The sequence below is a fragment of the Diadema antillarum genome, unplaced genomic scaffold (genome assembly GCF_040938485.1).
Source record: "Diadema antillarum isolate AM-2024a unplaced genomic scaffold, OU_Dant_1.0 scf00000020, whole genome shotgun sequence".
Lineage (NCBI taxonomy): Eukaryota > Metazoa > Echinodermata > Echinoidea > Diadematoida > Diadematidae > Diadema > Diadema antillarum.
Window position 1 is genome coordinate 654,013 of NW_027270909.1, and position 23,456 is coordinate 677,468.

Consider the following 23,456-nt stretch of genomic DNA (forward strand, 5'->3'; position numbering starts at 1 on the left):
TGACAGAGTAGAAGTTTGATGTCCTTGTTCCCCTTTTCCAATAAATAATACAAAATTCATTGTATAATAACCAGTATTCCAGTACAGATATTAAGACTGATAATGAATACCCTGATAAATGGGGGGGGGGGGGGGGGGAATGATGATCTCCATGGGATTTAGAGTTAGAATTTCATGATGGTTTTATCGAACATTACTAAATTCCTTCAAAAAGGTTTCTGCATTGTCATGGGAGGTGGGAGATTCACATTGGAACTTAGAATATGATACCGGAGTATATACACAGAGATAGGCAAAGGGGAGAATGCAAGGTAGAAAAAAAAATTAGTTCCCAGTTTGGGAGAGGAGGAGGAAAAACTAATGGGGCGGGTGGGCATGATATATGTAACCAAGATACGGACTGACGAAAAGCAACGGAAGAGTAGCAGGCAGGGACCACGGAGTGGAAACAACAGGAAAATTCAATTAATGATGTGGGAGTAATATACTCTCTAAGTGAGTAGTTGTCAATTTTGTCTGCCAGCTAAATAAAGGCAATTCCTTTGAAGCCAACTACATCCCACCATCCCATGCCCCCTCTTCTTCATATCCCTGTGTTACCTTTTTTGTCAAGATTTTTGTTTTGAATTGTGCCAGATATAGGCCTACATATGGATGAATAGATAGGCCTATGGTAAGGAATTTGTGAGAATGAGTGTATTTCTTCTCCATTAAGAAGTCTCTCCTGTTACAACTCAAACAGGTCTTATTTTAGTTATATAGGCCTACTCATTTTCAATAGACAAAGTCCAACTTTCTCTGAAACAGTGCTACACAGGTAAACGTGAAGGTGTTGTGGTCTAGAAGGCAACAGAAATGAAGATTTAGAGTTCAAGCCTTGCCCTGGAACACTATTGACATTGACCTTGAATGAGACATTTGAAGAGTTTATTCGCAAAAACCGATAAGTCCATTTTTGAAGATTTTTGAAGTACGGTCTCGGTCATAAAGTACAAAATAATACCTTTTAAATGATATATTGGTCACTACATACATATAAAGGTACATTTTTGAAGTTATGGTCAAAAGAAGCAAACATTTTCTTATTATTCTCTTTATTTTTCTTGACCTTTAATCGCAAATATCTCCATTTGGCAAATATGGACTTATCGGTTTTTGCGAACAAACTCTTCACTTTATTCACATATTGGTAAAAAATCAAAGTACTCATGTCTGTACATTTATATCATATATCATTATATTCATATTCATGTATATTACACCGCCGGTGCCACGTTTTCAAAAGTGGGGGTGGGGGGCTCACTTCCGGGTTTCATGGGCTAACAAGCAAAAAAAAAAAAAAAAAGGTCTTCAGCGCAACTTCTGCTGCCACTTCTGGGTTTCTTCAGCTGACAAGCAAAAAACAAAAACAAACAAACAAAGCCCTTACCTTGCTCACACTTCAAGGTTTCTATCTATAAAAAAAAAAGTGGGGGCCCAAAGTGGTGACACCTTTTGTATCCCTTTGTATGGTGCAGAAAAAAAGGTGGGCTTGGCCTTCCCCCTCCCCCCATGTCATATTTATCTTATTTCCATTATACAGCAATTAATTTGCATAAAGACTTGTATAGATCTGTCAATACAAAGCTGCAGACTGGCTGGTGACATTGAGTGACTTACCAACACATCGAACTCCCTGGGCTGTCCTCTGGGGCTGGAAGCCAGGGGGGCAGTTTGTGGATCCACCAGGGAGAGGGTTGCCGTTACCGTTTGTGTTGGGGTACGGGTAGGGATTTGGCTGGGGGTTGGGTTGGGGGTTGGGTCGGGGGTTGGGCCTCGGGTTGGGCCTCGGGTTGGGCCTCGGGTTGGGCTGGGGATTCGAACAGCCAGCGCAGCCCCCTGTAAGTTGAATTGAAACAAATGATTTCATTTCATTTCTAAGTTCCTTGATATATTTTACATCATATTCTATTTATATATCACATTTCTCTTGAGATTGTATATTAAAAATTCCTATGATTACGGGCAATATGAATGATATCAAAATGTATATATTCCAAAACAACTTGGGGAAGATGTTTTAATCAAACAAAATAAGGATACAGCATATGGTGAAAATAGTGTAACTTGTGGTCTAATCATCATGTTCTGTACTGGAATGCATCATTCCAAATGCCCCACAAAGTATGGATTCATGGTATGCAATTGAAGGTAATTTAGGATTACTAAACAATCGTCACTTAACAAATGAACACCTCTACAAAAGATATTTTGCTTGAAGGAGAAAGAGAAAAAGGAGAAAAAAAGAACAAAAGAAGTTGAAAAAGTGAACAAGAAGATGAGTCGGCAAAAATAAGGGGAAAAAGAAGAGCTACCATATTAAGGGCATTACAAAAATCATGGGGAATATCAATGCACCCAGTCGACCATCCCACTTGGAAGTCATCCTTCCATCTCACGTTACCATGGCAACACATACCTGAGCAGGTCCTCCGGTTGGCAGTGAGGAAGCCACTCTGGCAGCCACACCGGTATCCTCCAAGTGTATTCTGGCACCTCTGCTGGCACAGACTGGGGTAACGTGAACACTCATCGACGTCTGTGAGGAGACAAACACAATCATTATTCTTGATATCAGTGGGCTGTGAAGGATACAGAATCATACTAACACACACACACGCACACATACACACATCAGAGTTCGACACAAAATGTTTTCTCTGTTGGGGCTACTAAAATCTTTGAATTACAAATTTTAGTGGCCCCCAAAAAAGAAGTGTATTGGCCCAAAATACAGGGAGCATACCAATCTATTTTCATTCTTAGCTGCCCAATCAGGCCATCAAAAGGTAACCTTTTTGGAAATTTGGAGGCCTTATATTAATCTTCAGTGGCCTGAGACCATCAGACCTCCTGTAATGTCGAGCCCTGCATTCACACATAAATACTGACAGACAGACAGAACAGACATACATTACATACCATTCATTTATTTAATAAATAGCGTTCACTCATATACTCCTAACTCTTACTGCACTGTGATTCATTTGCCAGTAGGCACATCCATCGGCTTGCTTCCTCCATAGATCAGCGCAGATTTCCTTAAGGCGATCAGTAAATGGATAGGGATTAGTTACCCATTCTAATGCTCATTGTTTCACCACACCTTAATGATACACAATGTTTGAATATAGATAATCAGTTTTGTCATGACATTAGGAAAGGTGAGGATGCTATAAAACTCTTCTCTCCCTATCTCTTTTTATTCCATCATCTACATATTTGTGCTCCTCAATAATTTACATTTATTTTGAGAAACATTTTCATTGAGAATCAGAAGTCACTTTACAATTTGGCACACTTGAGTAGCTCACTTCCAAGTATCAGTTTCATTTGTTTGTGATTATTCACCAGCTTTTTTTTCTCTCTCTCTCTCCTCGGAGAATTAAGGGGAGGGGGAAAGGAATTGGGAGGGGGAGTTGTTGTTTTGATGTAAGTTGATGACTTGAAATGGGGCCAAGTCACTGTGACAGGTCGAGTCAGCCCAGAGATGGGTTCGAGCCCAGCGAGACAAAAACCTTACAGAGGAGGAATAAGATTTTTCAAGAACTTCTGATGCTACCTATAATAAGCTTTATCAAATCACAAGCCACTATCTATAAGTGGCACTACCAAGAAACTTAAGTTACGTTCAGACGGGAGCCCTTAACCTCGAAGTTAGGAAACTTCGAGGTTAGAGCTTGTAGTTAGGGACCGTGAAGACGCACTCGTAGTTAGCAAACCTCGAGGTTTGCTCGATGTTTCGAGCCACGAGAAATCTTATGGTTAGCGCTCTAACCACGAGCCGCGGGGGGTCCCCACTCGTAGTTAAGCACCGTGTGGACACAAAAAACAACGAACTCGAAGTTAAGAGTGACCTCGCCGTAAACTCCAGCCCCCCCACAATTTCCCTCTGCTTCCGGGTCAACCTCCCAAACGTACACCACAAATACACTACACGTGAAAAACCTATGACGCACGACACAACAACATCATCTTTTCTTCCCATGCGCTTGATCTCTGAAACTGAACATGTCGAACTCGCTACTGTATTCTATATTCTTCTCCGACGCTAAAAAAGAAATGTTTTCGACGAATATCTTCATAAAGGGATAAAGTCATCAGTGCAGTGCTATCTCTGCATATCATGACAGAGAAAAAGAGTACCTGTAAGCGAGTCCGACAGGGTTGGACTAAAGAATAAATAGACGCCTTGTTAGCAATGTGGGCTTAAACTTCCGGTTTTGTGGTTTTAACATCGAGTGGGACCCACTCGTAGTTACGGGGGGCAGAAGCTTAACCTCGAAGTTTCGTAACCTCGAGGTTACGATTCGTCGTGTGGACACACGTCGTAGTTAGGGGGCAAGAGCTAAACCTCGAGGTTTCCTAACCTCGAGGTTAGGGCCTACCGTCTGAACGTAACTTTAGATGGTCTCAGCAGAAAGCCTCCTTACTCAATTGCATATGAAAGCTGGTTTACAGAAATCTGATTTACTATGTAATCATGGTCAGCCTTTAAAATCAATCAACTCTAGCTGGAACTACTTGTATACGTGGCCGTGCATCACAAAACAAACAAAAAGTCGCACCCCTTGATTTTACGTGAGGACTCAAAACAGGTGAAATAGGTCAACTAAGTCAATCTTGAGTTTCCACATTAACTGAAGGAGCTATCTTTCTTCTACATTATTCTTTAGTTTGGGATCATGACATGAATGGGAAAGTGTGTGTTCAGCAGTTTTCCTACAACCCCTTTTAGGGGGAGAGTAGAATCATCAGGTATGTCTTAGAGGCCCCTTTTCATTTCTTGAAATCTTTTGTACATTCTTCACTTTCAAGTCTAATAACTTTTGAAAGGATAATGCTACTGCTTTGAAAGTTGGCATTAATCATGAAATTGAGCATGTTCTATTAGCACATATGTGCTAATAGAACATGCTCAATTTCAGCTTAATTTGATAATCCCTTCATTGTTGTTGCTCTGGTGGTTGACATCCTGTGTTTTATACAGGATATGGAAAGGGGACTCATTAAAGATGTACCCAATCACACTATTCTACAAAAAGTGTTCGAGAAAAACTGCTAGAAATACAATTTCTTGTTCATTTTGTGATCCCAAACTTTAGCAGAGTGTAGAAAAAGACTTGCGCTTTCAGAAAATATCAAAAACTCAAGAATGGCTAGGTTGACCCATTTCACCTATTTTCAGTCTTCGTACAAAATCAACGTGTGCGACTTTTTGTTGGATTTGTGATGCACGGTCAAATATCATACCTAACTATCATTTCTACAGACCCAGCTGAAAACCTCAAACCCCTTTTCACAATATTCACTTCTTACTGCATTTTTCCTTCACTATTTTTTTCTCAAGACAAAAGCCCCTTCCACACATTAACTTTCTCATTATTAGCAACCTATCCTCAACAGAGCCTGCAAGAGAATTTTAATCTTTGCTACAAACCTCTCTATTCCTCAGCACCTCTTTTTTTTCCAAAAGTGCTTCTAGCAACATTATCCTCACCTTGAAATACCTCCTGCTTCAATTCACTCACTATCATTAAAGTCAACGTCAAAAATCAGAAATGAAAGTAATAGACCTCGACAGTTCTTTACACCTAAAAGCAAATTTTTCTTTCATTAAGCCACCCAAGTCAGCATAATCTCACTCCTCCAAATTTTGTTGAATAAGAAGATTGTGGTCACATACCAATACAGCTTTTCTGGTCAGCGCCGAGCATGTAGCCTGGTGGACAGGTGCACTGGACTTGACCGTTGCTGGACACTCTGCACCTGTAGTGGCAGCCAAGGGCATAGCAGCTGTAGGTGTGTGAAGGGTTAGGTAGGGAGATTGCTTGTCGGCCTTGGATTCTCTGTGTCCTGGCCGCTGTCTGGACTCCGCTAGAGATGGCTGGTCCACCCGGGATCCTTGAGGCCCCTGAGCCGGATAGTGCCGCCGTCCGGCCACTGCTGGGCAGCACCATCTGTGAGCCAGTACGATGCAAGACACTGGTCTGGACTATTGTCCGGCTGTCCCTAGGTCTTGTGTTCACTTGACCAACCACCTGAGCACGACTGACCACACCTACCCCTCTGGCCTGGGTAGGGGACTGGTATCCCGATACGTACTGTGGGGCACTGATTGTCGTACGTCGTACCAGCTGCCAGTTGCCTGTATATGATGGACCTAGCAAAAACACAACATGGACATATGGGTAATGAATTGCACTGTACATTAACAATAGAGTACTATAAAAGGCATTTCTCTACTCAAATTCATATCAAACAATCACATTCTCCTGCTACAAAATTCATTGAAATTAAAGTTCAGCTAATCCTACATGGTACACCATTCTCAGAATGGTATCGTCATTATTACACATCAACTGCTGCTGGGTTTATACCACAAAAGCAATTTTTTTAATGGCATTTTTAATATTTTTTCAGCTCTATTACTTTTTCCCATCACAAGGTGAAAAGGGGGAAAAGTTTGCATGCATACAATCATTCATTTACCATATCAAAATCCTTATTTTGCTAACTGTCTTTTCATAGCTAGTGGAGATATCCCAAATGCCCACTGCTTACAAGAAATATGGTATTTCATGAAAATTATTAAGGTACATTATTATCAGAGTATTTTGCCAATGAGAACAGTGCCAAATATCATAGTATTTAAAGGGGCATTCCAGACAATTTTCATAATCTCACATCATGTATTACACAAATCAACAGCTCCATGTATAGATTTGTGGAATTTATTGTGGTTTTTGAGCAGAGAAATAATACTCTGAAAAGTCTTAAACAAATTACACTGAACAATGATGATGACATACGTGTAGGAGCCTCACATGTTTCAGAAATGTAGTGGTATAATTCCATCACAATACCACTTGCTTAACAAGTTCACCTGTGCAAAATGTATGCATGTCATCTTCTTTGGTCTGTTTCATTGAGCCCCAACTTATACATTTTTTTATGGTGAGGCTGCCATGTCATCATCCTTGTTCATTGCAATTTGTTGTAAATTTTGAAAACATTCTTATTCTTCAACCCAATCACTATATGTGACCATGCACCTCAAAACGAACATAAAGTCGCACACACTGATTTTGCGTGAGGACTGAAAATAAGTAAAATGGGTCAACCTAGCCCAACTTCACTTTTTCATATTTTCTGAAAGAGCAGGTCTTCTTTTACATCATGCTAAAATTTGGTATCATAAAACGGGCAGGAAAGTGTGTTTTTTTAGCAGTTTATGTCGAACATTTTTGGTAGAATAGTGTGATTAGGTGTGTCTTCAGAATCCCCTTTTCATTTCTGAAAAACCTTGTCCACAGTCCTCACTTTCAACTCTAATAACTTTTGAAAAAATATTGCTACTGCTTTGAAAGTAGGCATTAATTATGGACAAAATGTGTTAATGAGGCATGCTTAATTTCAGTTTAATCTGATAATCCCTTCATTGTTGTTACTCCCGTGGTTTACTTCCTGTTTTTTGTCCCATTCATCGCACACGCAGCTAGCACGGTTTGGTAAAGATTAACCGCTTGAATAGACACTGTACTTCAGAGCCTCTTTTCTCAGTTCACACTTTTCCTGAGTTTGTGCTTTCTTTCCAATATTTAGATAGGTTAGGAGAGTCCATTTGATTTGAGTTATACATCATTTTAAAGCTTAAAGTCTGCTCTTTCAGAATATGGTCTTAACTAAAAATTCCTATCTGGCGACTTTTTGTTTGTTTTGAGGTGCACGGTCACATATATTCTGATACTCTGTACTTAGTATAACTAATTTATAGTTGTTCAAATGTAAAAGTCTGAAAATTATCGGGAGGTCTCCTTTAAGACCATGGTAAAGTGAATGCACCTTTATCAAACTCCCCAGAGGCAGATCCACAGAGTGCCAGCTAGGGATGACATGGAGAGCTGCAGCTTTTGGATGCTAATCTGATTATGAACTGACAGTCTGTAGAGGAAGCAATAATGTCTTCCTGTCTGTATACCTGATATTATCTCTTCCGAGAATGATTTAATCTAGCATCCATGAGTGTATTCCAGTGGGTCCACGTGTAGGTGAAAAAAAATATATATATATACAACTGTACTTGGGTGACCCGCACCTCGTCATAGTTAATGTTTGCGCATATTTGAATCACATTTCGCCACTGAAATTCTATGAAATCCAACTCACATACAGGAAAAATGCTGAAAATTCCAATGGAATCACAAGTTCACTGATCGATATCGAAAATTTGCTGCTATCGTCGTCAAACGCGAACGATGCGAAAAAGTTGCGCGCTAAGGAAGGGGCCCGCAACTCGTCACCCGCGCTCCCAGAGACAAAGCACGTAAAAGACGTGTGCGGGTGACCGTGATGCTCCCATAGACATACACGTAAAAGATGCGTGCGGGGACAGTGGTGATACTTATAACACGTATTCCGATTAAATTTCAGATTTTCATGAAAAACTGTTCGGTATTCACCACAATTTGCTTGGTTGTGGTAGCCCTGCCAAGTTTCAAGCGTACTGAACACAGTCCCGGGCATAAATTTTTGTTTAGTGCGCTCAAAACAAATTTAAGCGGGGTGACGGTATTCGGGCCCCTGACGAGTTGCGGGTACTTCACTATATATGTATTTTCACCAAAAAGGTATCTCTAACAGTGACATGACAATAGCTCTTGTGACAATTTTTCCGATCTTATTTTCTCCAAGGACTTGGGATTAGGTTTAGAGTTAGGGTTAGGGTAAGGGTTGTGATAAGGTTATTGGTTTAGTTTGATGCAGAATTAGGTTTAGGGTTTATGATATTTGTGGGTAAAATTTATGTTTGGCTCAGCATGCAGATACTTCAGGGCAGCAATTTAGTCACGGGAGCAAATATCATGGAACCATCTCTAACAGGCTCTTTTAATTTCAAATGAACTGGGATAAGTTCCAAGTCTGTAAAGCTGGTTTTTCTTGTAGCTCCCAGTGAGTAGGAATGCTGGTTCAATTCATACCACAATGAACCAACCAAGAAGCAAAGAAAGATCCTGCCTGAGACTTGAACCAATAACCTTCCATATTACCAGGTCCGGGTACTACCACCTGTGGATCATTATAAGGACAACGTAAATTGGAAAAAATGCAAATGTCTGCATCATTTTTTCTTCATCTTTGGTCTCATGATTGATCCAATCTTCTGTATACTTTCTCTATCCAATAATTAATTGCACACTTGAATCACTATCAAACACTTATGACACACAAACTACCTTATGACATACACATCGAAACGCAAGAAACAAAGAGTGGAGGGAAAAGTTTGGGAGCTGGCATGTAAAAGACGCCTATTAACCAAGATGTTACCATGATAACTTTACTTCACTATGAACAGGACTATAGTTATCTCAGTTTCACAAATGAAAAACACCAGTTAGAGCAAACAGCACTTACTGTAAAACCAGAAAAAAAAATTGTGGCATATGTAACTTTAGCCAATTCAAACAATAAGGCTTTTTCATGATAAGAAACTTTTGCGAATTGCTTCTGGCATTCGATGTACTGTATAGAAAAAAAAGGGGGAAAAAAAAACTTGATAGTGCATTTTACTCTTGCGAATCTTGGCTCCTTTCAAAATTCACAAAAGTTTCTCTTTTTTTTATATTCCAAGTTCATTGTTTCAATTGCCAGAAATCTTTATTCACAGATGCTCAAAGGCTGCGTTTATCATCTTTCCCCAGTTTGAAACGGCTTTCAAAAGCTGTTTCCAAAGCTGTTTCCAAAGCTGTTTCCAAAGCCCTTTACAAACGGCTTCCAAAATAGTTGCATTTATCAACTCATCGCGAACACAAAAACTGGCCTTGTCATTGCGCAGCTGCATTGCACATTTTGACGCGCATGGTTTGCAACCGCAGTACAAAGCCGTTTCAAAACAGCTTTGCGTTTATCTTGCTTCAAAGGGCTTCTAGAAACTCTGGAAACCTGTTTCGGAAACCTGGGGCCTGTTGCATAAAAGTTACCATTATGGTAACTTTGCCATACAATGGTAACTACCATGGCAGCAATACTCAACAGCCAATCAAAATCAAGAATTCCATGGAAGTTACCATTGGATGGCAAAGTTACCATAATGGTAACTTTTATGCAACGGACCCATGTTTCGGAAAGCACAAATTTGCGGTTTTTAAAAAGGCCTTCTGAACCCCATAATCAGAACAGCTTTGCGTTTATCATCTCATAAAAATTCCCTGAAAGCCATTTGGAAAACCTGTTTCTGCCGAGAAAAAGAGTTGATAAAAGCACCCAAAGACTGAGGGGAGAGGGATGGGATGAAAAGGAAGTGGTAGGGTCAGTTGAAACGCTAAAGTGTGATGAAGAAACAGATGAGGTTATGATAACACTCAATCACAGACTGGAGGAGAGAGATCCCAAGGAATATCTGGCTGAGTTCTCTTTCCTTTCATCCAGACATGTCAATCGACGCATCTCATTACTCATCATGAGAGAGGGAGGGGTCTGTCTGCTGCCCTCCCTGGTGACCCCTATCCCAGGTGACCTCTTCACCTTCTCAAAGCAGGACAAAAGAGTAACCTAACAAACTTTTACCATGCTGCAATCATGGGGGGCAACTCTCTAAAATGGAGACATACACAAGAATAAGAAATGTGTAAGATACTGCTGTTTTAACACAATTTCAGTTGGTTAATGTCATAAATGTGAAATATTAACCCCCCCCCCAAAAAAAAAAAAAAAATGATAATAATAAAAAATGAATAAATAAATAAATAAATAAATAAATAGATGAATAAGTAAAATGTCAGAAGTGTTGCAATCTTAGAGCATACCTGATTGGTGTTGTTACATGATGTTTTATAACTGATTACATATATTGGGCCATAACAGCATCCACTGCATGAGAGTGAATCGCACACAGCTTGTTAGCTGAATAAGATTCAATACTACTGCTAGGCACAATTTGACCATCACGTAAAAAACTTTTACCTATCAATCACTGAAAAGGGAGGGTGCTTTAGGAATAATAGTTGTGTATTACGATCAAAATTATTCTACAATTTTATTTTTCAAATACTCTAGAACAACTCATCATACTGGCAAATCCCATCAGCCAGACAAGATTCTTGGTAAAGCCTTTCAATGTATTGCAAGCAAATTCCAAATGCTGGAAGATACATTTTCAGCCCTTCTTAGAACTCTGTTTTAGCTCGAAATCAATTGGACTATATCGTTAGTCAGCCTTGTTCAGAGGAGTATATTCTGTTACGGTGGGGAGGCGGGAGATAAATAGCGTGCTCGGACACAGGAAATGTCCCTGACGAGACGTCCCATTCACAGCCGACGGAGAAGAGAAAAAAAAAAGAACGGCAGCAGACTATCAGAAATAGGAAGACATTCACTGGGACAGGATGCTACTTCCTACAGGCCATACAGGACACGTTTCCTGGGACAGCTAGTCGGGCAGAAGAAAATGAACACAGTTTAAAGGGATTGTATAGTTTTGGTTGAGACCTAATTCCAGGTTTCCAACATTTTTTTTTTTCTTGTGAGATGATCAGAAACCTCATATGAAATATGAAAGAGCATGTAATTCAAAGAGGAATTCAACATTAATTTGATGAAAATTGGTTTTGAAATGGCTGAGATATTAAAAACAGAGTGATCCTAGTAAAAGGTGGGACCCAGTTTTAATTACAATCGCTTTTTTTAACCTTGTTTTGGATGCCTCAGCCATTGCAACACCGATTTTCATCAAATAAACTTCTTAGAATAGTATGCTCGGTACTATTTCATGAGTGGTTTCTTGGTATCTTGCAAAAAGTTAAAAGTGGAATTCTCATCTCCACCAATACTATGCCATCCCTTTAAAGGTAGCAGCACTCTTCTTGGATAGCACACTAATATTTGACATCTTTGCAGATATGTCATCTAGCTAGCTAACATCAGTGAGAGTAGCTTATTGTTCTTTCATTTGTATTAACTCATTCTATTCATTCACAGTACTAACACTAAAAATCATTTTGTCAATTTGTCAATCAGTTGTCACCAGTCAGGGATGTTTTTCAGCTAGTCTGCAAAATAAAAAGAATGTACTAGATCATCGGTAAACTTTGAATTAAAAGTACTGACATAAAAACTAAATAAAATAATCAAATGCAAACAAAAGATAGAAAAGTAAATTGCTCAGTTGTCAAAGGTGTTTCATGCTGAGAGATGGAACAGTCCCATCATGATGCTGGGTGTTACAAAAGAAGATTTTGATTGCAAAATGGGTTAAATGCCCTTTTTAAACAATTTAAAGTAATTGCACCATCAGACAGAGCAAAATGAAACCTTCTCAATGATACAGTACCTCACTTGTTGCATAACTAGGAGCATTCTTAAAGTTATGAGAAAAAAAATCCCATATTTTCTTGGCATTGTCACTGGGGTCTTTTTTTTTGAAGGTTTAATAACAAATATCTCAGATTGACTAGAAATTTAGTTAATTCACTTTGCAATAAACACTTCAAATTCACTTGCCCACTTGCCCAGGGAAACTGAAAATTACCCAGTACTGAATATGTCAGCAAACGTATTTATGTCAATTTCAGAAGGGGCCTAAGAAAGCAGTCCTGAACAGGTTAAATTTCAAGGTGTCTGAATGGTCCTCAAGTAATCTTCACTACATTCCTCTTGCAATGAAATTAGAAACAACTTTCTTGCCAAATTATTCTGCTGATATGAATAGTTTAGCAACTAAGCACCTCATATAATTTTCACATGTACTATTCCTTTTTTTTTCTTAGTCTTATGAGAATGCAAGATTTTATAGGGACTGTACAGTACTGGTTGAGGTGGGGATTCATGTTTTGAACGTTCCTAAGTGAGATAATGAGAAACCTCTTATGAAATATGAAAGAGCATGTAATATTGATAAGGATTCAACAATTATTTGATGAAAACTGGTTTTCAAATGGCTGAGATATCCAAAAAAGTGATAATACTAAAAGGCGACAGGCCACGCCTTTTATAAGGATCTCTTTGTTTCACCTTGTTTTTGGATATCTCAGCCATTTCAAAACCGATTTTCATCAAATAAACTTTTGATACCCCTTAGAATTGCATGCTCTTTGACATCTCATAGAGTGGTTTCTGAATATCTCACAAAATGTTAAAAGCTAAATCCGCACCTCAACCAGAACTGTACACACCCTTTAATGACTTCATTTATGCAAAATTTTAATGAAATATTCTGTCTTGTGTGATTTTACTCCATTTATTGCAGTAATATGGATTCACTTCAAAGACACAAGAAGGATAAGAGAAGGTTATCCCGAGAAGCTTTGCGTCACTTTGTAATGTCAGACTTCATTGATTAGGGCACCGTATGTAACCTTCCACAGTCCCACTTGTAGATAAAGCAAACACTTGCTCTTGACACAGTGTTGCTTCCTTCCGCTGTTAGTCAGGTGCGATGGAAGTTTAAAGACGGCAGTCATCTGGAACAAGCCCTAAACATTGTCAGCTGGAGTGAGCCCTAGAGGTAGGCCTAGTCATCTAAAACAAGCCCTGAAAGGTCCTGTTTACCAATGGGAGCAGTGATTTTAAAAATGTTTGAGTTATCACATTTGATGCATATGTGGAGGGTCAGTTGTGTCACAAAACATCCTACCATATAAGAATTTTGCAATAAAACCTAAAATATAAGGAGATATCAATATTTTTCTCAATAAACTGTAGATGGTTTAGTCTGGAAACATTTTTATCGTAACCATTGTTCACATTTTGTGTATCTAACATAAATACTTAACATTGATTATACTAATTAAAATTTTTACATTGGTTGTTTCTATCCCTAAGTCACATTTTAGAACAATTTTGAAGCCCTAATGCTGGGTTTTTATTTCATCTGCAAATGGTAAATCATGCCTGTAAAGACCGAGTGGCGTGGGGATTCATTGGAGGTCCCAATTTACCCACCGAATACACTCAAAAACCATGAATCGCACCAGGCAGCAAAAATGTGCATCGGAGCACACGCTTATGGATAATGGTGAAGATTCCTCACCTGTGTGTGCGCTAACACAGAGAAGTGATAAAGCCTTGCAAAATTTGCTACGGGAATTCCCAAAATTATCCAAATCAGGCCTGCCCTCCCATTCCATGGTATTGAACACAATACTGGGTCTTTTTGCCGCTGCCAGCTGGAAGGAGCTCTGAGGGAAATATCTGCAACGAACCCTAAAAAGATGTCGACGACATTCCATTTGGAAGTGCCTCTTAGTGGAATGATATCATCAAAATGACCCTATACCAATCCTAACTTCCTATTATTTCCAACTAAACAGCCTATCTACATTCTACAAAAAACAATCCCGTATGTCCATAATGTTACATTATGCTCAGACCCTCAGAATTAGCTTCTGGTATTAATCTACACCCAACAAGCAAGGATTCTATGGAGGTAGATTCCTCATTATTTCACATGCATTAATTCTCTTACTTGTTGTATTCTATAATGCACACATCCAGTTTCTTGTTATGTTTATGGCTTACTCACAGAATGGGCAGAATGGGGAATAGATTAAAAAAAGAAAAAAAAAACCTTTGCTGTCCATTGCAAGTCCTTACAGGATGTTTTGAATTGAAAGACTATTTTGTACATGAGTATTCCCTCCCCTTCCCTCCTCATGTCTCTGGACATATCACCATAAGAGGAAGATTTTTATTAATCAATTTACTCTTTGACAAATTAACATGGACACAATTCCATTTGAAACAGGCAAAAAAATAATAATAATCTGACGATAATAATGATAGTGCATACAGAAATGGATCTTCATGGACTGCAATATCTTTACTCTTTACATTTTTCATTCTTTCTGATTTGCTCTATCTCTATAACTTCTTGTCTAGCAAAGATATAATCATACCAGCAAAAGGCCAATCAACATTTAATAACAAAGTAAATCATTAGTTTGAAGCCTTTCATTATGCATTAATACACTGTATTTGTTTGTTTGGTTGTTTGTTTGTTTTTACAAAAAGGCTCAGTTTAATAGCAGTGTCTTCAGTGAGTTTGACTATTTTTGTTTCAAGTTTGCTATTTGACATCATAAAGAATTCAACTTCAAGGGTTGGGAAAATGGCTGCTTGCCTCTAATAATGTAAACTGTCAAGTCAATAAATGCTATTCCAATGTCAATCATGTCAAAGGTTAAGATTGAGCAGAATAGAAAGTAGCGCAAAGCCTGAAAGGTAGGCTATGCACGTTGTAGCAAGAGGTCGGGAGTTACAGAGTTTCCAAGTTTTGCCTATATGACCGTGACCGAATTTATGTAATCATTTCACGATTTCTAGGCATGATATTCTAGGCTGGTTTGCATTAAACCTGAACCAAGCCTGATACATACAGGGTTTGCTGGAGAAAGTGATACAATTCAAAAATTAATTGGGGGTCACTAGTGCTGTTTTAAGGTCAGAAAATAATTTGCTACCAATTCACTCAGATGCTGCCGCTCAGCAATTAGTTTGAGCCATTTATTGAGACCATGTGAGTGTTGATAGAAAACATATGACTACACAGCCTCATGCGGGGGAATGAAAAAAACAAACAAATGAATTTGGCATTCTCGTCACTGGAAAAATTGCATGTATACTCTTCAATGGGGAAATACTAGTGTATCACAAGTTATACAGAAGGTGCATTCACATTGAAATAACTTTAAAAGTAGTGTAGCATTAGTTTCTGATCTAGCAAGATAGGCAATTCAGCCACTGTGTACTTCAATGTAGTATGATTTGAAAAAAAATATATAGACAAAAACAAAGAAGAAGTATGTCCTCATTACAAAATGACTTTCATCCTTCTTACAAAAAGATATATAAATATAATTGCTAGTAACCTGATGGTTCTCAAATACTGATTTAAGAAATAGGTCTGCCACTAGAGTCTGAATAAACATCAGTTGTGACTTTACTGGATTGCACTGCACAGGACAATAATTCAGTTGGCTATAAATGCCTTGACATCACACATAATATTTGAAGAGTTTGTTCGCAAAAACCGGTAAGTCCATATTTGCCAAATGGAGATATTTGCGATTAAAGGTCAAGAAAAATAAAGAGAATAATAAGAACATTTTTGCTTCTTTTGACCATAACTTCAAAAATGTACCTTTATAATATGTAATGACCAATATATCATTTGAAAGGTATTATTTTGTACTTTATGACAGAGACCGTACTTCAAAATCTTCAAAAATGGACTTATCGGTTTTTGCAAACAAACTCTTCATTTATTTTACAAAATGATACTGCTTCATGTGGAGTTAAGGTCCCAAGTATTTAACCCATTGAGGACTGGCTGATTTTGCTACAACATGCATTTCCCATGAACACTTGCCTGAGTATACTCTGGACTCATCCTCAACGGGTTAAAAAAAATGAATTAAAAAGACACATGCTCTTTGTTGATGTTTTCATATTCATTGGTTGTTCAAGCTTGGAATTTCATGCCTCTTCTTTTCATGAAAATACCAACTTCAATACAACAATGGCAAAACGAAAAAAAAAAATTTAGAAACATGCAAAAAGAAAAGCAGATGAGTTTGCACTAAAAATAAACTCACATTTAATGTTGGTTTTAGCTTCTTGCTTTCTGTTCAAGAGGCAGCTAGTCTGAATTTGACACTAAAGGGCTTTTTACACTTGTAAATTTTTGCTTAGTCCCGTACCAACGGTGGGGCTAAGGGGGGGCCTTAGCCCCACCTTTGGTACGGGACTATCCTTAGCCCACTTTCTGTTTACACTAGTTTTTGCCAAAGTGGGCTAGCCCCACCGATAGTACCTTACTATCTGGCCCTGCAAAATAGCAGGGTTAGCACCGCAATTGCGGTGCCAAGCAAGTGAGTGTAAACAGAACGAAAAAATAATCCTGGGCTAAGCGATGGAGACGAAGTCCGACCCTCACTGACCAATCAGAAACGAGGTAATCAAGTGCTGCCGGTGCGTGCGTGTACGTACGTGTGTACGTGTACAGTGCACAGCGTAATCATGAATATTCATGTGGTTTGGAAAGTCCGGGGCTAAGAAATACGAGTGTAAAAACGTCAGTTTTCTCCTTAGTCCCGGACAAGAGATAGTACGGGACTAATTGGCCAGTGTAAAAAGCTGAAAAAATTGGTACGGGACTACCGATAGTCATGGGTCAGAGAAAGTCCGAGGTTAAGAAACACAAGTGTAAAAAGGGCTTATGACTTTTCCTACAGGAGCAACTATCTCAACACCCACAAAATTTTCAGTCTACATTGCATGGATGAGTTTGCTACAATTGTACCTTGGATGACTGCGATATAAAAAGCCTTGCACATCAGACAGATGAAAATTAAAGAAGACAGATGTACAACTGTTCAACAGCGGTTTATTTTCATCGAATTCCCCGTGTGTGGCATTAAAGCCCACGTAGAGCCTTGAAAACCCCTCAGGCAGAGACAAATTTTACAGTACCTGACTGGGATTGCTGCATGCAAACTTCAATATCACATGACAGAAGTTACCAGGTTATTTGTAATATATATTGGGCCTGGTTTTTTGTTTAGTTTTGTTTTGTCTCTTTTTTTGGGGGGGAGGGGGTTGGCACTCAACAGGGTTGTGACAGACATGTCATTTTACTGTTACGCATTGTCGGGACGTGCTTTGAACTTTTTTGGAGGGTAATGCGTTTTTGCGGAGGTATGCCAGTCGCCATAGCGACATTTTTTGTGGTGTATATTAACAATATTTCACGTTAAATATTTTTTGAAACTCAATCATTTTATGTTTTAGAAACCCAATCAGTCCATGCTTTGTAAGGTTATTATATGGTTTATAATTACGTTTATTTAACACTGTTCAACATTTTTCACCACTTGTGCGGTGCTTTCGTCCTTTTTACAGCTAATTTCAACAAATGTATTTTTTAAATGTCACATGTGTTTTGTAAAATGAACAATTTCAGCTTTTGAGCTGCATGTTCTTGTTTTATTGCGAATAAACCGATATTGAATTGAACTGAATTGAATTGAATTGAATTGAATTGAGCAGCAACATAGGGTTGAAATTCAGTCATTGATTCTGTAAAAAAAGCAACCTTGCAAGCACCTTGCTGAAGGTCAGTCATCATCATGGAAACTCATTAACTCTCATAGCCATCACATACAAATCAAAATCTTGACAACTTTAGAAGGCAATCCATCATGTCTTAAAATATTATATTTACAATCTATGGCATCAAATGATAAAAAGGCATCTTTCTAGAGATATGATGATATAAAGGCATCCATAAACTAAGAGGTAGACAGATACCTAGACTGTACACATGACATGCTTCAACAATTGTGGGCATAAAGGTCCCTGAGCTCCATCTTGGGTGAGTTTCTAGAACTAACAGTCTGACTCTATGTCTCCTTGAAAGAAGGTTGTCTTTTTTATTACAAAGTTTGTTGTCATTACAAATAAAATGATACACTTATCAGATAAAGCATGTGGCAGAAAAACACATGTCAAAACTGTTGTTCTCTGAACAACTCTACAGAGAAGACATTCACTTTGGAATATCACACACACTGTTACGACCAAAATCACTCCGAGAATGATCGCACAAAAGAAACAATCAACTGATGTTCAGGCGGTTTATTAACAATGATATTGTAGGTACAGACTCGTAATTGGTTTCACATCAGTACAATAATGATCAATAGAAACAAATATAAGTCAGTAATGGAATCACTTACGTACGCATTACACGCAATATCCCTGGAAATGTCCAAATACGATGCTCGATGCACAAACGAATGATCCGCGATGCACCGATGAATGATTCCTCTGACGTAACTCCAGAGGTACAGGTTACAATAGTCCGCGTTATAAATCCAGGGTATATGTCCACAATAGATCCACCGTATAATGTTCCCAGCGAAATGTGCAGAATCCAACGACCACGTCCAGTCGATGCGTTGAATGATGATTCACTTTATATTGTCCAGCTAGGAATCCAGCCCGTCACAGCTTTGCCGTAGCAATGTCCGTTGACATTAAAATATGGAGTCCAATGAAGGCACATTAATTCTCTGCAGGCAAAATGTCTCCCAGGCCTTATCTCCACAAACATAACAGGTCAGCAGGTAACACAGGACTGACTATAACAAGTCGCTTCAGAGCCAGAAGTGACGTAACTCTCAGAGCAGAGGTGTTGGGTACTCTGCCTACTGCAGAATTTCTCTGGCTTATATACTATCCATTCACCCCCTTCTAGCACATTCTATAACTCTCTCCAACCTACTAGCCAGTCCAAGTTCCAGGAAACCTGGATGACTCACGGCCTAACTATGTACAAAACATCATTACCAAGAATAACTACCAATCACATTGGGCTACAGGGACAGTGCCTCACTCAGCCAAATATGTAAGCACTTCCCAGAAAATTCTGGAAAGGGTGAAATCATTCTAGATTGAGTGAGTTATAATGTATTTCCTCTTACATGCATGTACTGTGTAGTTACATTGTATACCACCTAGAAAATTCTCCACTGATCTGGTCAGCCTGTATGTACTATATCTATACCACATAGAATGTTCTCCATTAATCTGGTCCACCTGTGTACATACACATTAAACAGCCAGGCATACAGTACATCATACATGTACGTGTACATAACTACTAGTGTGTACATTTGTGACACCATCCCCCATGGGAAAAAGAAAGCCTTGCCGTAGCAAGGGTTTCTTTTACCTTCACAATTTCTCATTATTATTTACAATGAATGTGAGGTAAAATCCAAGTCAAGCTACAATAATCACATACTATCACATGCCTTTTGGATAGCTGTATTAATTCCATGTTCTCTTTTCATGAATACCATTTACAATGATATTGCTTGGATTCTCGGAGCTTATACAATCATGTCAAACTCAAATTGCATACATCAGTAATGGATAAACTGAACACTATTCATGTGTGATTTGAGGTGAAAACCTTTCACCCTTAACTTCTACCGTGCTATCCACTACCTATGTCACACCAACTGACTTTCTGTCATAGCACTCTTTCAGCATGTTGACATGACACGTCCTTTGATCATTGCCTCTGTCTGGCGTACTGATCACATAGTTCACATCACTGAGTTTCCTTTTGACACAGTATGGGCCACTGAACTTGGCTTTCAGTGGTTCACCTTGTATGGGCAGCAGTACAAGAACTTTGTCACCTGGATTGAAAATTCAGGCTTTGGCATTTTTGTCTGCCTTTCTCTTCATAGAGTCTTGTGACACTTTCAAGTGTTCCCTAGCTACCTCACAAGCCTTGGAAAGCCTTTCACGAAACTTTGACACGTAGTCAAGTAGGTGGACCTCATCATCCTCAGTCATGAATCTCTCTTTGATGAGCTTCAGTGGGCCCCTGACTTCATGACCGTACACCAACTCAAATGGGCTGAAACCCGTCGACTCGTTTGGGGAGTCCCTCGTTGCAAACAGCAGGAAAGGGATGCCCTTATCCCAATCCTCGGGATACTCCTCACAAAATGCCCTAATCATTGTCTTTAGGGTCTGGTGGTAGCGCTCCAACGCACCTTGGGATTGGGGATGATAAGCTGACGACTTCAGCTGCTTCACACCCAAACGATACATCACCTCTTGAAATATGCCTGACATGAAATTTGACCCTTGGTCAGACTGCACTTCCTTGGGCAACCCATACCTAGTGAAAAACTGCACTAGAGCATCTACCACAGTCTTAGCAGTGATATTTCGCAATGGGATAGCCTCTGGAAACCGTGTGGACATATCCATGATTGTCAAGAGGTACTTATGACCCGACCTAGTCCTAGGCAAAGGTCCAACACAGTCAACTAGAATCCGACTGAATGGTTCTTCAAACGCAGGTATCGGAATCAATGGCGCCGGCTTCACTGAATGCTGTGGTTTACCAGCCACCTGACATGTGTGACAAGTCTTGCAAAACTCAGCCACATCCACATTCAACCCTGGCCAATAGAAATGCCTCATGATCCGATCCTTTGTCTTTCTGACGCCTAAATGGCCGCCAACTGGTAACTCGTGAGCAATCCTCAAGATCTCACCGCGGTAACTAGGAGGGACAACAACTTGACGGACCACCGTCCAATCCTCATCAGCTGGCCTATGGGGAGGTCTCCACTTCCTCATCAAAATGCCATCTTTGACATAATAGCACTCAGGGACCTTTTCAGCCTCAGCCTCAGAACACGCCGTCTGAGACAAGCCTTTCAACTCAGAGTCTGCCTGCTGTGCTTCAACCAAGGAAGACTTGCTAAACAGCCCATCACTGTTAGCCTTGGAGCCTAATACAGCAACCCCATCATTTAAATCCTTGAAAAAGGTTTCTGCCAACCAAACACCGGAATTCTCCTCCACATCAACAGAATCCGCATCATCTTGAACAGCTCTACGAGCCTGAGACCTAGTCACAACACAATCTGGGAAAATCCCAGGAAATTCCTCCTGCAACTGCTCAGTTTCAGCAACCACCACTGGTTTCTCCGAAACAACTGGAGACGCAACCACCTTGTCCCCAGCCAAGTCATTCCCCAACAAAAAGTCAATGCCTGCCATGGGCAACTCAGGAACAACTCCAACAGTAACAGGACCAGAAACTAGGTCACACTTCAAATCCACTCTATACAGTGGCACTGACATATAACTGCCATCAACAGTCTGAATCAAGACTTTTGCATTCACTGCACTATCTGGTGGAAAAGTCATACCACCATCCACCATCAATGACTGAGAAGCCCCCGTATCCCGCAGGATGACCACTGGCTTACCTGCCTCACCAGAAGTACATGGGGTCACCTCACCATCAAACAAAAAGCTACGATAGCTCTCATCCACCTGCTTCATCCTATCTTTGAATTTGGGAGATTGACTTTCAATGGCCTGTGTTTCACTGAACGGGACACTGTTTTCGGATAGGACACTTTTTGACATGACAAATCCCATGTCCTTCTTTGTTTTGTTTTGCAACTTCCAACACTGTGACTTTACATGCCCTTTCTTGTGACAATGAAAACATTTGATGACATTTGCACTTGTACTGGACCCTTTGTCAAATTGAGGCTGTGGTGCCGACAACATTCCTGAACCAGCATTCCATTGGTTGCTCGACTGATTTTTGTCTCTCTTATTTCCAGAGAAATTCCTGACAGGTGGTCTGTTCTCATTTCTATGGATGAGCTCATACTCATCAGCCATAAAGGCTGCTTTATGCAAACTTGTCACTTTGTGATCTTCCAGATGCAACCTCACACTGAAAGCAACACTCTTTTTGAATTCTTCCAAGAGAACAACCTCACGTAAGTTTTCAAAATCCTGATCCACCTTCAGGGATCTGTACCACCTATCAAACGTCATTTCTTTTTCACGAGCAAACTCAACATGTGTCTGGCCTGGTCTGCGGTACAAATTTCTGAACTTGTGTCTGTACGCCTCTGGCACCAACTCATAAGCATTCAACACTGCTTTCTTGACTGTAGCATAGTCACGTGATTGCTCTTCAGAGAGAGATGAGTACACATCAGCTGCTTTGCCGACAAACACACTTTGAAGGAGCAAGGGCCAAAATTCCTGTGGCCAGTTCAAACTGTTAGCCACCTTCTCAAATGACACAAAATATGCATCAACTCTGTTTTCTTCAAACTTTGGCACCAATCGAATGTTCTTGGCCAAATCAAATTCAGGGGGAGCCCTTTCATGATTTTCGACAATCTGTGCATGAGCCAATTCTATCTCACGCAATTTCATTTGATGCTCCATTTCAAGTTTCTGCATTTCCATTTCTATTTCTCTAGCCCTTTCCCTTTCCTTCATTTCTAATCTCATCTTCTCTTTCTCCAGTTCCAATCGAGCAAGCTCAAGCCGTGTTTGATCGGAAATTTGAGCTCGATCTGGAGTGTCAATTTCTTCTTTGAGCTCCATGTAACCAGCTACTAAGTCAAGAATCTCTGCCTTTCTTGCACCTTGTGGAACATCTACATTTAAATGCTGTGCAACAGCGGTCAAATCACATTTGCGTAACCTTTGCAAATCTTTGAGGGACAAATCTGTCCTCTGAACAAATGCCTGAACATCCATTGTACTGATTGACATTGTCACACTGTATTACACACAATATACAATTGAACAATCAACTCAACTCGTATTTTGTCTGTACCAATGTTCTGGATTCCGGAACGTTCCAAATTCTATATTTTGGCTTTAAATTCAATTCCCGGACACAAGCCCCCAATTTTGTTACGACCAAAATCACTCCGAGAATGATCGCACAAAAGAAACAATCAACTGATGTTCAGGCGGTTTATTAACAATGATATTGTAGGTACAGACTCGTAATTGGTTTCACATCAGTACAATAATGATCAATAGAAACAAATATAAGTCAG

The 23,456-nt window shown here is 39.6% G+C and overlaps 1 protein-coding gene across 1 annotated transcript in view; it reads right to left on the reverse strand.

Annotated features, from left to right (window-relative positions):
• LOC139729338 (uncharacterized) overlaps window positions 1–23,456 on the reverse strand; it is a 104,371-nt gene that overhangs the window by 61,167 nt on the left and 19,748 nt on the right. Inside the window, exons 3-5 of the mRNA XM_071640269.1 lie at window positions 5,726–6,202; window positions 2,459–2,578; window positions 1,660–1,878 (exon numbers count right to left, since the gene is read on the reverse strand). Coding sequence (XP_071496370.1) covers window positions 1,660–1,878; window positions 2,459–2,578; window positions 5,726–6,202 — 816 coding nt within the window. The remainder of the gene's footprint in view (window positions 1–1,659; window positions 1,879–2,458; window positions 2,579–5,725; window positions 6,203–23,456) is intronic.